General features: G+C 44.9%; 1 protein-coding gene across 4 annotated transcripts in view; it reads right to left on the bottom strand.

The window, feature by feature from the left end:
* Window positions 1-5,827, bottom strand: part of Col12a1 (collagen type XII alpha 1 chain) — a 111,042-nt gene extending 105,215 nt beyond the window's left edge. For 2 of the 4 annotated variants that reach the window (XM_015498890.2, XM_048800885.1), the window contains exons 1-2: window positions 5,257-5,827; window positions 2,155-2,263 (exon numbers count right to left, since the gene is read on the bottom strand). In XM_015498890.2, the coding sequence (XP_015354376.1) occupies window positions 2,155-2,230 (76 nt within the window). In that variant the 5' untranslated portion in view covers window positions 2,231-2,263; window positions 5,257-5,827. The remainder of the gene's footprint in view (window positions 1-2,154; window positions 2,264-5,256) is intronic. The other 2 variants (XM_048800927.1, XM_048800955.1) reach the window with 2 other exon arrangements.
* Between the last annotated feature and the right edge of the window lie 8,109 nt (window positions 5,828-13,936).

Genomic DNA, 13,936 nt, shown 5'->3' with positions numbered 1-13,936 from the left:
ACTAGAGCTATGCTGTCCAGCACAGGAGAAACCAGCCACATGTGGCTATCAAGTATTTAAACTGTAGCCAGTCCAAAATAAAATGTGCTACAAGTATAAAATACACACCCAATTTCAGAAACTTAGTCAAAGATGCAAAATGTCTAATAACTTTATATTAATTGCATGTTGAAACAATATTAGGTTAAAAATATATATATGGTAAAAATTAATTTATCCTGTTCCTTTTTCTTTTCCATGTGACTACTAGAAATTTTTTAAGTTGCATTTGTGGCTCATATTGTATTTCTATTTGACAGTGCCAAACTAGAAAATAAGGCCAAACTAGAATCTTACTAAAATATACTGACTTAAGGGGGTAGGAAATTTTTAAAAAAAGACACAGTTTAAGAAATCACTACCATACCATATGGAAACTAATGAAAATTAAAAAGACTAAATGTGAGAAATATGGAAATAATCAGAAGTAACAATTTAGACAGTAAAATGTTGTTTTTAACTGCACTTTGCTAGCTAGCCATAAGCCAATTCAGAATTGATTTTTTCCACTTACATCATTTCCAACCTAATTCTTTTTTTAAGAATTCTCAAATCTTTTATTTTCAAATAACTATTTTCTTAATAAGCAATAAATGGGCCTCTTCAGTGAATTATATAAAAATATCTTCAGTAGTGTTTCCAAAAGTTCCCCCTCAAATAAAATTCCTTCCTAACAACCACAAAGGAACCGGGCACCAAAGGCAACCTCATCTGAATATTACTTTACAGAGGCCACTTGAAAAAAGCTCTACATTCACAAGACTGATCAAGTAAGAAGAGCCAACCAGTTTCTGTTACTTTTCTAAATATGCATACATTTTGGAGACTCTGTTTTTCCTAATCTTAGTTTTTGTACTTGCAGCTTTATTGTAGAAAGTTTTCCAAAACCTCAGTGTTTTAAAATAGCCCCATTTTCCCCTAACCTGTAAAAAAGTCACAACCCACCCTGAAACTTTAGTAACTGTCACATGCAGAATTTCTCATTTGACTTCATCAAGAACATTTTTTAATTGGGGGGGGGGGATGTCTTTTATGACATTACCCCAAATTGCACAAAAAGATGACTAGTTCTTCCACTGGTGTTTGAGGAAAGTCCTCACGGACTTAATGCATAGAAATGGCTTTTTCAGTGAATTTCTTGAAAGTAAGGCATCAAGTGCACACCAAAAAAAAAAAAAAAAAATCAGGTTTAAAGTCTAACAAAAGTCCTTCGTTTTCCAAAGGGTCACATGTCTGGAGACCCTTCTAGAGTCTCTGACTGCCTCTTACTAAAGTCAGCCGCACCCAAGTCTCCCGGGAAGAAGGCAGGAGCAAAGGAGGAGGGAAGGACAATGGAAGTGGTGCCCAGCTCCTTTGGCTCACACTGGTTTCTGGTGCTGGGAACCTTGGCCCAGATCCAAACTGCTTGAGCTGGGTTGTTCTGGGCCACGTGCCTTGGAGCCCTTCGAAGCAAACAGGGACAGCAGAGCCCCTAGGTCACTGGAACACCCACAGCCACCCCGGGGCCCAGGGCCCCACCTCTTTTTGCCGCCCATTCCGGGAGCGGTTTGCCTGCTGACCCCATTGCCCTGCATGGTCCGCCTAGCCAGTGGGCTCCCTACAAAACACAAAGACGCGCAGACCTGGCGCTGTTGGAGTCTTTTATTTCGTTTTGTCATCAAAGACGCATCCCTGACTCAGATGGTTTACCGGCCCAACAAGTGAGTACGACTGCGCTCCGAGGCTCCTGGGTGCCACCCGGAGATGTCCTGTTGGTAGAGCTAGATGCAACGTCGCCCCCGCCAGGGGGGGCTGGTCCTCTCGGAAGGCGTCAGTGGAGGTGGCAGTGTGGACAGCACACCACCGCAGAGACAAGAGCAAGGAGACCACACAGCACTGTACGGAATGGCTTAAGCAGAATACAAAAGAGCTGGACCTGAGAGCTGGAAAATGGACAAACCTCAGAAGGGGGCGTTTCTCTGGAGGAGAGAAACCACCCGAGAAAGCACGAAATGCGGGGGAAACAGAGCAAGCAATAGAGAGTGGAAAGATGTGTTTTGTTTTTTGTTTTTTGTTTTTTTAACTTTCTCGAATTCTGCAGTGTCACTCGGGAAGGCGGAAAGAAAAGCCTTTTACCTTCTGCCTCAACGTTAGACAGGAGCAGGAAAGCCACGCCCAGGGCGGCCAGCGCTGTGGGAAGCCTGGTCCGCATGCTCGACCTCAGTGTTCACAGCCTCATGAAGACCTGCAGGAGGAAACAGTAACTGCATCAGAACCGGGTTTGGACAGGTCTGGAACCAGGCTAGAACTGGAGTCTGGACACAATCCAGAACCCTGCCAAATCTGCCTTAATAATCCCAGAGCCCAAACCGGCACATAATGGATCTATTGTGGAGCCATGGAAGTCAAGTTCATCTACATAAATCTAATCATGGCACCAAGAGGGAATTCAAGTTTAAAGAGGGTCCTATTTTCCTGGAGCCCAACCCTGCATAGCATCTCAGGAAGGCCTTACCAGTCCCCATATGACTTCATCCTGGGTGATGGCTAATTCAGAGGTCATTTTATCCCTGACTCAACTAAATGTCTCTTCCAGCTGGGGATTTTATTTGACTGCTTTTTCCTAGCTGCTGAACTCTTTAGGTAACTATACTTTAGTGGTCTCAGGGTAATTTGGAAAAGTATAATAAACCTCTTTTACTCTCTTTTTTCCTCATTTTGTCCTGCCTACAAATACGCAGGTCTTGAAGGTCTGAAATGGATTATACAGAAATATGTGAGACCCAGCTGAAACCTAACCCTTCTGCTAACTATTGTTTTCACATCTGATAAATGCTTTACCCAAGATGAGGGAAAAACAACTCTAAAATACATAATAAAGAGAGACAGGGCAATGGAAGAGGCAAAAGATCTTTGTCTGTTTTCCCAAAACATTTTAATGAAAAATCTGCTAATAATGAATCTGTGCATTTAATTATTCATTTATCCTAGAAAGTTGCAGTTATATGTGCTCCAGAAGTGAATATGTTTTATTCTGAGTTTTTCTTATTCTGTAACCAGATTATCAGTTCCTTAAAGATAAAGAGTCTTATTCATCTTTTGTAGTTTCCCAACACCAACACACAGTAGGGAAACAAGTCAACAGAATGGAATCTCCCAAAATATTCTAAGATCCAATCTAGAGACAAAAGCTACCAGGAATGAACTGAACTAGGACCTAGCTTCCAGTGGCAAAACACAAAATGAGAGTTGACTATAGGTACACAAATTATAATAAGGCAACAACAAGCTAGGCCTCATGCAAAATGGAGGGGGAAAAAGACTGGTGCTTGAGAATCCAAAAATGAGCCAAAGCTCAAACTCCTCTTGAGAAAAAAATAAATAAATAAAAATCTCCAACCATGTCTTTCCAAATTATTGGCACAAAGCATTAGGACAGCTTTCCTCTGCCTTAGTGTAAATTGCATTTTAATGTCTGATATCAGGGGTGCCAAATTGCCCAGAGCACCTTTTTATGAAGCCAAGATTAAAATTTTGGCGTTGCTCAAGAGATCCAAGAGCTCTACAATTTCATTCTTCCTAATTAATAACTGATATCTCTAATGTTCTTCTACACCAGTGAAAAGCAAGAGGTGAGACTGGCCGGTTGTTCTTGCCTTAACTTTGCCATAATAATTTCCAACCCAGCTGGCAATCGAACGTGTGAAAAGTTAAAAGCTGACAATCGACCCACGAAACATCGTGTGCAGATTCAAGGGGAAAAAAAAAAAAAAAAACTCAACAAAAACCTGAGGCGCGGAAGCATTTTTCTCTGGGTCTACAGCGCCACCTATCGGCTGCCTGATATCCATTAAGAATGAATCATCTCGCTTTGGGGTATCTGAACGCAGAATCAGTTCCGCCAGCCAGTCATTCTGTCCATATATGTTGAAAAAAGAGAGAGAGAAAGTTTTCTCTCTTTTTTAGCCAAAACATTTATCTGAATACTTAGCAACACTTCATTGAGCATTCTCAGACATAAGTGTCTGAAAGTGGCCGCCCCTACGTGGCAGTGAGGATTCCCTCACTTCACCCTCATGAATGAAAATGAGTCAGTTTCAGGGTGTGGGGGGGGCGCTATGGGAACTGGTCCCCTTCGCCAACTCGCCCTTCCCCCACTCCCTCCCACCCCTCTGGAAGAGGCCAATTTCTTAACTCCAGAGTCAAGTTTTTTAAAGAAGATTTTATACACACACAACACACACACACACACACACACACACACACAGCCTCTCCAGATCCCATGCCCGCCTTCTACCGTCCCTGCTACTTACTGAGACCCTAACCTTAGCTAACGACTGGCTTAACGCTCTTGTCCTTTCTAGCCCCATGTCTCCCCAGCATTCTTTAAAAGACTGCCTAGTCTGGGTTTGGGGGGTACGGATTCCAGAAGCCCAGAACTGGTCACTGGAGGGTCACTGAGGATGCTGGATTTGGGTCTTGTGGTCTTCCAAGTTCCAGGTCCCCTATCTGTAAATGATCTGGGCCTCCCGGGCTTTCTAATCCACCTCAGAATTTGAGGTGGTGAGTGCCTCAAAAGTCCCACCAACCCTGAGTAGGGCCTCAATAATGCACTCGGGAAGGGGATCAAAGAGGGGGTTTTCTCCAGGGACTGGGAAAAGTGGACCAAGAATGGGTCCCGGAGAGCTGGCCTAACCCACTATCTCAGATGCTTCGAAAAACCCCGGAGAGGAAATCAGAACACTGCACCAGGAATCTGTCTCGAGATGCCACCCACACCCGTGCAGCCTGGACGAGCTGCAGAGCACTCAGCCGGCTCTCCAAAGAATTCCGCACGGTGCGTCACTAAAATACCTTCGCAGAGCCCGGGCCTCACACCGGCACTCCCCTGCAAAGATACCGAGGGACGAACTGCCACAGTACCCTATGCACCCTTCACTGACAGCCTATATTGATGAAATTCCCCCCACAAACGGAAATATTTGACTTGATGCTTTGCGCGCAAACAGTCGCCCTGCATCAGCTTTTAAGAAAAGACTTTTTTCCCCTTCTCCCTCAAAACCCCAAGTAAACCACAAAACCCCTGTACATCACTGCAAAACTCAAGTGCTTCTCCATTCTTACAAGCCTACAAGGTCCTTGCCCGGTATTCTTCATGGCTCCCATCTAAGTGCAGGCTAAAAGCAAGTTTCCCTAGTTGTCTTAGGGGCACATAAAGTAGTTAGAAATCAAACTGACCTGAGGCGGCGGTGACAGAGGTAGCGGCAGCGGCGGCAGCTTCCGGACGTCGCAGAAGCCGGAGCCTCGCGGTGACCCCCGCAAGCCTTAAAGGCTGTGCGATCCAGGAGCACCTGGCGGGAATAGGAACAGCAGCGGGGAGGTCCTGGAGGAGGAGGATCCAGAGAGGATCGCCCGGCGCGGCAAGACAAACGGAGACCGCCGCCAGGGGCTGCAGCTGCCGGCGGACAGTCGCGTCTGGGGCCGCTCGCCTTCGCCGAGTGGGAAGAGACTCCGCGCCGCGGGCTACTTAATAGAGGGCTGTTCCCACTCTCAGTTTACTCGGTTACGAAACGCCTGAGAAGGTGGAAGCCTGCCACAGGGTGATGTATGCTCCTCCGGCGGTGAAGGAGGTCTACTTTTGGGAACGTGTGCATACTTCGAGCATTCCTTCGGCGTGAGGTGGCGATCGCCTTAGTAGCAGTGCCCCGCCGGGGGCGGGGAGGAGGGAGGGAGAGGAGAGGGGGACAGCCGCAGCCGGGTTCACTGCCAAGGGAAGCCGCGTACTCCTCGGCTTGGGGCGGGCTAGGGAGTTCGGGTTTCCCTCTCGGTGCGATTTTCTTTAATAAATTTCTTTTTCTAAATTAAGAACAATGGAGAGGGGGAACGCGGTTCTTACTTTCAGAACTGCTAGACGTGTAACCCATTCACCCTCACGACCTCCCATCCCCATCCCCCATCATCGTTACCTCCACCTTCCTCCCCCTCCGTCCTGGGTGCACTTAAAACCGATTTACAGGGTTTCCATTAACTAACTGTCTGTGCACGCGGCGGGCCTTCTGTCTTTTTCAATCTCCAAGCCGCGATTGGAAACCCGGACAGCCGCCCGCACGGGCTCAGGAGATGGGATGGCTTTCCCAGTCCTGCCCCGCTCCCCTGGTGCTTCGGGATGGAACTGGGAAGTTTAATTTGAGCCCAGAGAGAGGGAGGGAAAGGGAAGCTATGAAACCTAAGGGTCTTCGGAACAGGAAGCCACTCAGGGACAAGTTCAGTCCACCGCAGAAATTTCTCACTATATTGGGAGCAAAACCTAGCCCCAGGCGGAGGCTTCAGACTCAGCCCTGCTCTTAAAATTCCTTGGGGTCAAAGGGACGAAGAGGAGTAAATTGAAAGTGAGTTGAGAAAAGACATCTCCCAAAGGAAACACACACACACACACACACACACACACACACACACACGCCAAAAGGAGCCTGGTATTCTGCCAGCATTATTGCCCCTTTTTACAGCTCCCCCACTTCCAGCACCCCACCCCTTGGCCCTGAAGGTGTCTGGTACTCTACGTTATCAAATTGTACAAGGCACATGGGAAAGTGCTTCCAGCAGTCACATCATGGTATCAGAAAAGCGATACAAGAGAGGTTCTAATTACACAGGTCTACGCGCTCAGCACAAGCCCTGAGATTTTTGTCCTCTTTGAAGCCCAGGGTTTACCCCTGCCGAGTTGAGCTACCTGGTATCTGGGCGGAGAGCCAACCAGGAGTAGCGTCCTTGGAATTGACTGCCAGGAGGTCAGGTCTCCTTTATAAGCTTCTCTTTCCTGTTTGGGCTGACCTCTGAAAATCTGACCTTCCTTCCAGTAGGTGTGATAGCCTCCAAACTTGCCTTGAGAATGACAAAAACGTGCAGAGCCCGCCTTCCCACCCTAACTGGCTCACCTCGCCCCACGCACAGGCTGCTACAGGCAAGAGCCAGCGGAAGCAAAAGAGAAGCCTGAAAGAAAAAAAAAAAAAATCTAGAAAAATGGGAATCGCCATCTCTGCACATTCTCGGAGCACACACGGCCCACTCGAAGTCCAGCTGGGCAGCTCACACAAAGAGCCCACACAGTGCACAGGCTTTTCCCCCTTCAAATCCTCACAATTCTAGTGTCTGACAAAGCCCCAGAGCCTGAGAGCCTCCAAGGATGTAAAAATCTAACATGCCCAACCCAATTGGTGGGCCACACAGCCCAGACGGGTTTGCAGCGACTTTGCCTCAGTGCTAGTGAGCATCTGTCTCCACCCCGGGCCTGCCCTAAACCCGCACTCCCACTCCACATGCACAACAACGAAGCCCAATCCTACCTGGCTCACAGACGCGTGTGGGAACAGAACCCGGGAGCAGGGAGGTCCGAGGGACTATGCCCGGTGTCCAGTCCTCAGGGTGAACGCCCTGGAGGACCCTGCAGCCTAAAACAGCCAGAGAAGCCCCCAGAGAAGTCGCCGGGACAACTGAGGAGTTGTTCCAATATTTAAAAACAAACAAACAAAAACAGCAGGCGAAGGAGGGGGCGGGGGGGCTGCCTTTCAAACCATGCAAGATTGTCTGGGGTTTGCGTTTCGCCCAGATGTTTTCTCTCTGTGTTTACTTTTTTAAAAATATTTTTAAAAATTGTGATGGCGGTGTTTCTGACTGAGGAGCACGAAACTCTGGGTGTTTATATTCTTCGTTTAATCCGTGCATCGCCCAGGAGTTGCGCAGTCACTCCTTAGGGAGCCAAGGCCAGTAGCAAGCTTCTGTAAGACTGGAGACTGCACACTGGGTGAAAAAGGCGTCTGCCCCCGAGGGCGCCCACATTGGGAACTGGCGTGCAAGCTTCTCTAGTTCTAGGCATTCTCGCTCACAAACTTAGATACAATACATTTGAGAATGATTACTTCAAAGGAGTGCAGTAACACAGACCAACAACTGCAAAAAAACGCTTCCTCCTCTCAAAGCAAGAGGAATACTATGCAAAACTTCTAAGGTTGCTGAGAAGGGGAAGTGGAAGGAGGATACACCTGGGACTGGGAGTACACTGACACTCAAATCCACAAACTAATCCAAGCGCTCTTATTCCCAGGGGACAGGAATGCAATACAAAGAGATTCAAGGGGGCACCTCAGGGTACTTGAGACCTGTCGACCGCGTTGCTTGGTTTCCTGAAGGCTTTACTTTAGCGTAAAGTGACAAAGGCGGGTAAAAAAGAAAGAAAAGAAAAAGAAATGCCAACTCTCTTCCATCTTCAGTCTTTCAGTGAAGCGACCAGTTCTTAATAGCCCTTGAACCCCGTTAAGCCAGGCTGGCAATAAATTCAAGGTGTTTACTGACTGTGGCATACCTGGTTACATTAATACAGTTTGTTTGCTTCCCGTGGCTTTTATTCCTCTAACAATACCCCAGGAACTCCCTCTCTTCACATTCTGTTTTCTCTGCTCCCACCTCTTCTCCCTCCGAGTCCTGGGTTCCCAGAGGTTCCAGACCCTCCGATTTCTTGTCCCATAGCGCAATCTAGCGGTCATGACGAAGTCTAGCATCCGAGGTCAAAGTTATAGAAGACATCTGGCAAATTGTTGACAGTTTTAAAAGTCTTGAGGAGGTTTTTGAAAGATATATCATACATTGATCTGGTTTTCAAGAATGAAAGACCACGAGATGAGAGAAAGAGGAAAAGGAAAGCATAAACTTTCTTTGTGCCGGTTAATTGGCTGCCTATAGAAATTCTTGCGCAAAGGCTGTTTGGGGACCAGTTTTCTTTGAAGAAGAGGTGGGAAAGGGGGAAGATCTGATTCAGGAAGCAATTATTATTACAGCGTTGTCCTTAACTTCTAAGAAGGTGAAATGTGCTTTGAGTCAACTTAGTCAGTCCTCCCGGCAACAAGTGATGGTTTCTGGGTATTTCCATTGCAATTTCTGGCTGATTTACCTCATGAGCAGGGAAGGAGAAACTTGGGCTGAAAGAGTATGTATTTTCCAGCTCTTATGGCTATGAATGCCCCGCCTCCCAGAACACTCTGAGGGTCTTGGGTGAAGAAAACACACACACACACACACACACACACAGGAGGTAAAGGTGTGAAGGTTGGAGGTTCTCAGGCCCAGAGAGGCAATCTAACCAGCATGACCAAAAAACCAAAGGTTTGGATGCTCATTTAGTTCTCTGTGGGCAACTCAAGTATCATGATTTAGTGAGCATCACCTATGTATTAGATCAGGGCTCAGAGCAGCTGATATGAAGACAATTATGACAAGGAATTGCCTCAAAACTGTCAAGTAATACCTGGGAAGGAAGCCTGAGACAACTTCACATGGCCAATTTAAACTGCTTAAGAGACTGTGCCTCAAAGTGTTTTAACATTAGAAGTAAGAAGCAGTCAACAATTACCCTCTCTGCACTAGAAAAGCTTAGCAATGTCAAAACCAAACCTTCCCTGTATCCCCTGCACTCCTTCTGTCTTAAGCACTTTCTCCATGAAGCCCACAGACCTTCTTCTTTGTACTGAAATACAATCTCTTCCACCAGAATGTGAACAACTTCAGAGCAAAAACCCAACGCTGCATCTTATTTATCTTACTATACCAGTTGGCTAGCTCAAACCTCATCTGATTTCAAAAGGCTATAACTGCAGAGAAGACAATCATGTTTCAAAACATGCTTCATCCACATACAATATATTCTTAGGATGAACCATTTGGATTCATTAAAAGTCAAGTCCTGCAGGAGTTGATTTTTCAGTTAGCTCTGACCTCTTTGAGCAAAATGTGCAAGGTAGAATGAAATAAATCCACTTAAGAGTTAATAAAGAACCCTCTGCCTCTTCTTCCTCTGTTTCCTTAATAGTCAATACTGCTTAAGTCACCCTTGTCTTCACAGGAGACTTAGATTCCATTTGTTTTGTAACTACTGAGTTACAAAACAGAATTTCTAGTCAGGCCACTACTCTAAGTGTCAGCTGTTGATACATGTAGACTGACATACACTTTTAGGTTTCTGGAAAATGTGAAAAAACACAGCAACCTATTTTTGATCTTGAAAACTATACCTAGCAGACTGAACTACAGTAATGATGAGGTTTCATTGCTCTCAGTTGGAGCCTCTGTGTAGGGTGATATATAACCAGACAAAAGCTGAATTTTTAATGCATTTTTATACATTTACTAATTCATTCAGCTACATTTATGGAACGCTGACAGCCAAGTGTTCATAGCAGACAAGATCCCAGACTTTGGAATGCTTCTAAATCTAATGTGGAATGCGCCCTCTGGTGGAGAAGAGGAAAAGATGACTATTACCTGAGTAGGCTCAGTTTAACCATTTTTATCCTGAATTTTCATTCACCAGTGCTATTACTTTTGAGTGTTCACTAGGAAATATGAGAGATCTTTTAAAAGGAAAACCAAAATAAGTTCCAATTCTAAGAAACTTAAATGTGGTAACAAAGATTATAAATCAACATTTGTAAAAGTCAAATTCATTAGAGGTCTGGAGGCAGTGAATAATTGATAGCTGAAGGACCAATGTGAAAAATAATTTGGTTCTTTGATATAAGGAGAGAAACTAAGAACAGAGTAGGGACGAAGAGCAGGAGAAGAAGATCAACATTTAACAGGGATGAGAGGTGGGAGGGAAAGGGAGAGAGAAAGGAAATTGCATGGTAATAGAAGGAGACCCTCAGGGTTACACAGTGGAGGAGGTAGAGAGAGAGGAGGGGAGGGGAGGGGAGAGGTGGGGAGGGGGGAGGGGGGAGGATGGGAAAGGCAGCGGAGCACAACAGACACTAGGATGGCAATTTGTAAATCAATGGACGTGTAACTGATGTGATTCTGCAATCTGTGTATGGGGTGAAGGTGGGAGTTCATAACCCACTTGAATCAAAGTGTCAAATATGATATGCCAAGAAATTTGTAACGTTTTGAACAACCCACAATAAAAAATTTAAAAAAAAAAGAAAAATAATTTGGGGTGAAATTAAAAAGAGAGAGAAGCAAGATAAATGACATCACAAGAAGTGATCAAGTCAATACAGAATGTGTAACATTCTGTGGGGGGAAGAATGACCCACTTTCTCCTCAAACCAATGACAAGGGGAAAAAAAAGAAAGAAAGAATAGATCATTGTGCAAAAACTATGTATCAGCTATGCAACCTAATAATAGTACTAGTAATTGTCTAGGACTGTGAGGGATTTGAAGTTTTTATCCTGCTTACAAGCTTACAAGTTAACCTACTGCAATTTCAGGGATGCTGGCAGAATATACAAGGAACAAAAGACAAAGGATTTCATTGTACATGGTAGTAGTAGTAGTCACAGGACAATGCAAAGATAGCGGGTGACCCTTTCAAACACAGAGAATTGCATTACGAAACCAAATCTTAGCTTGAGATCCTTTATAAGGGACCTTTGCCCTAGAGGGACACAGTGTCTTTGCTATACTAGACAGTAAACAAACCTGCCCTTTGCTCTGGAGGCAGAAATTATCTCTGTCTTCCAAAGTTGTTAGTATGCAAAGAGATAATCTGGAAAAAGGCAATAAGTGCCTCTAATCAACATACTTTCAAAAATGTGAGAGACCATGGAGAAATGTCTCCCACAGTAAGGATTGTTGGAAGTTCATAGGAGGAAAGAAGCACTGTATGTTGAAGTGGTGCCTGAAATTTTTCTGGAAGAGGAAGATTTTAAAAGGTTAGAAATGAGCACTTGAAACACAAAGTTCAAAATAAGAAGTTGAAAAAAATATATATCAAAAGGCAAGAAATGTTTTGGGCAATTAATAAAGCCAAGTTGTTTTAGCAGAAAGTTTGTGACTACAGCTGGAACAGTAATGGAGCTTGAAAGCAGCTGAGAATCTGGAACACAATCCTGTAAGTATAATAATAGCAATAATTTGCAGAGCATCCACTATATAGTACACAAAGTATTTTCCATATGTTAATTCATGAAATTTAATATTTATTATCTCAAATCAGAATGGAGACTAAGAGGAACAAGTGATTTGCTAGTCCATAGTATTTCCTTTATATTAAAATGTATGATAAAACTGAATGATACAGTCGGTGCCGTGACACACACCTATAATCCACCATCTCTGGAAGCTGAGGCTGGAAGATCACAAGTTCAAAGTCAACCCCAACAAAAGCAAGGCACTAGAAACTGAGTGTGACTCTGTCTCTAAATAAAATACAAAATAGGGCTGGGAATGTGGCTTAGCGGTCAAATGCCCCTGAGTTCAAAAAAAAAATTTTAAAAAGATAATAATGATCTTGTTTAAAAAAAAGAAAGTCTAACAACAGGTTTCATGGTAATTTTCTAAAAAGAGAGCCTGCATACAAGGAGATGGGAAATGAGGAGGTGAGCACCAGAGTTCTAGAGATGCTGAAGATCTACAATGTGGTGCTCACAGTATTGGCACACAAAGGACGATAACTGGCTTTAAGATATAAGCATGGGAAAATATGTTAAGATACCAGAGCCAAACCAGGTAACTGAAATAATGATGATCATGCTATGGAGAAAATTAGAGAAGTGCAATGGGTGCACCAGTTTTATGTGGCATGATAAAATGGCTTCAGAAGTGCCTTATGTATGATCAAAATCCTGGGGCTTTTTTTCCCTAATAGAAAGTTTATTTGTGACTTCCTACTGTTATTAATAGAAAAGCATCTCAGATTCAAATATGGAATGTTTTTTAGAGTGATATATCCTTTCCTTTTCCCCAAGATTTTGCAAATAGGAAAAACTTAAGAAACAAATTTGCTTTCTATGCAAAAGACAGTTATTCAAAAGGAAAACAATGGCATTGTTATTCCTTGACTCTCCAGCAAGCCCATGAGTGACCTCAAGTGATACAAAAAAGCATCTGGGAAATGCTTAAACAGTTTTCTCCACCCTCCGTCTATCTGCTGAGTAAGTGTTCCACTCTTCAAGCTAAAAGTACATAAAGTCATCGCTATGTTTAAGTTGAGAAAATCATTTAAAACTCACACATGGCCCACTTTTTCAAGGAAAAAAAATAGTTTTACTTATAGAATGGCTTTTTTTCATGTATTTTTTGTTCTTTCTTGATAGTAATAGCTGTGGAACAAAACTACAAATTACTCCCAAAGTAAAAATTCCTGATTATGATGCTAAGGACAAATATGGTCATGTTCATAACAGGAAAGTAAAACCAGGTATTGAGTATCATGTTTGTGGTTTAACTAACAGTTTTTTTTAAATGAAGTCCTGTGCCTTTATTACTTTTATGATGACTTATGAAAATGAAGTTGGAATATGTGCTCTGACACTTTCCAGCAATGCCCAAGGCTCATTCAGATTTTTACACAAGAGCTAAAGAGCAAACCTGCCCCCCGCCCGGGCCTGCAAGGTAGGCGGAACTGGGACCACCAGCAGAACAGGCCCAGCGGCCTGCTGAGGGGCAGAGCTGCCCCACCCCCCGCGACTGCAAGGTAGGCGGAACTGTGACCACCGATGGAAAAGGACCAGTGGCCCGCGGAGGGGCAGAGCTGCCAACCACGCCTGTAAGGTAGGCGGGCCTGCGACCCACCGGCAGAACAGGCACAGCAGCCTGCTGAGGGGCAGAGCCACCCCCTCCCTGCAAGGTAGGCGGAACTGTGACCACCGACAGAACAGGCCTAGGGGCCCGCGCGCCTGCAAGGTAGGCGGACCTGTGACCACAAACAGAACAGGCCAGACCTGCAACCGAGAGACAGAACAGGCCCAGCAGCCTGTGGAAGGGTAGAGCCGCCCCCCCCCACCCCGTGCCTGCAAGGTAGGCGGACCTACTACGGAGCGGCAGAACAGGCCCAGCGGCCTGCCGGCGTGGTAGGCACATTGCCCCAATTGGAGGAGGGGCAGAGCCGCCGCCCGCGCCTGCGAGGGAGACTTTGCAACTATACAAGA

Source organism: Marmota marmota, unplaced genomic scaffold, assembly GCF_001458135.2.
Source record: "Marmota marmota marmota unplaced genomic scaffold, marMar, whole genome shotgun sequence".
Classification (NCBI taxonomy): domain Eukaryota; kingdom Metazoa; phylum Chordata; class Mammalia; order Rodentia; family Sciuridae; genus Marmota; species Marmota marmota.
Note: the sequence above shows the minus strand (reverse complement) of the source record. Positions and strands in the feature narration are given on the sequence as shown.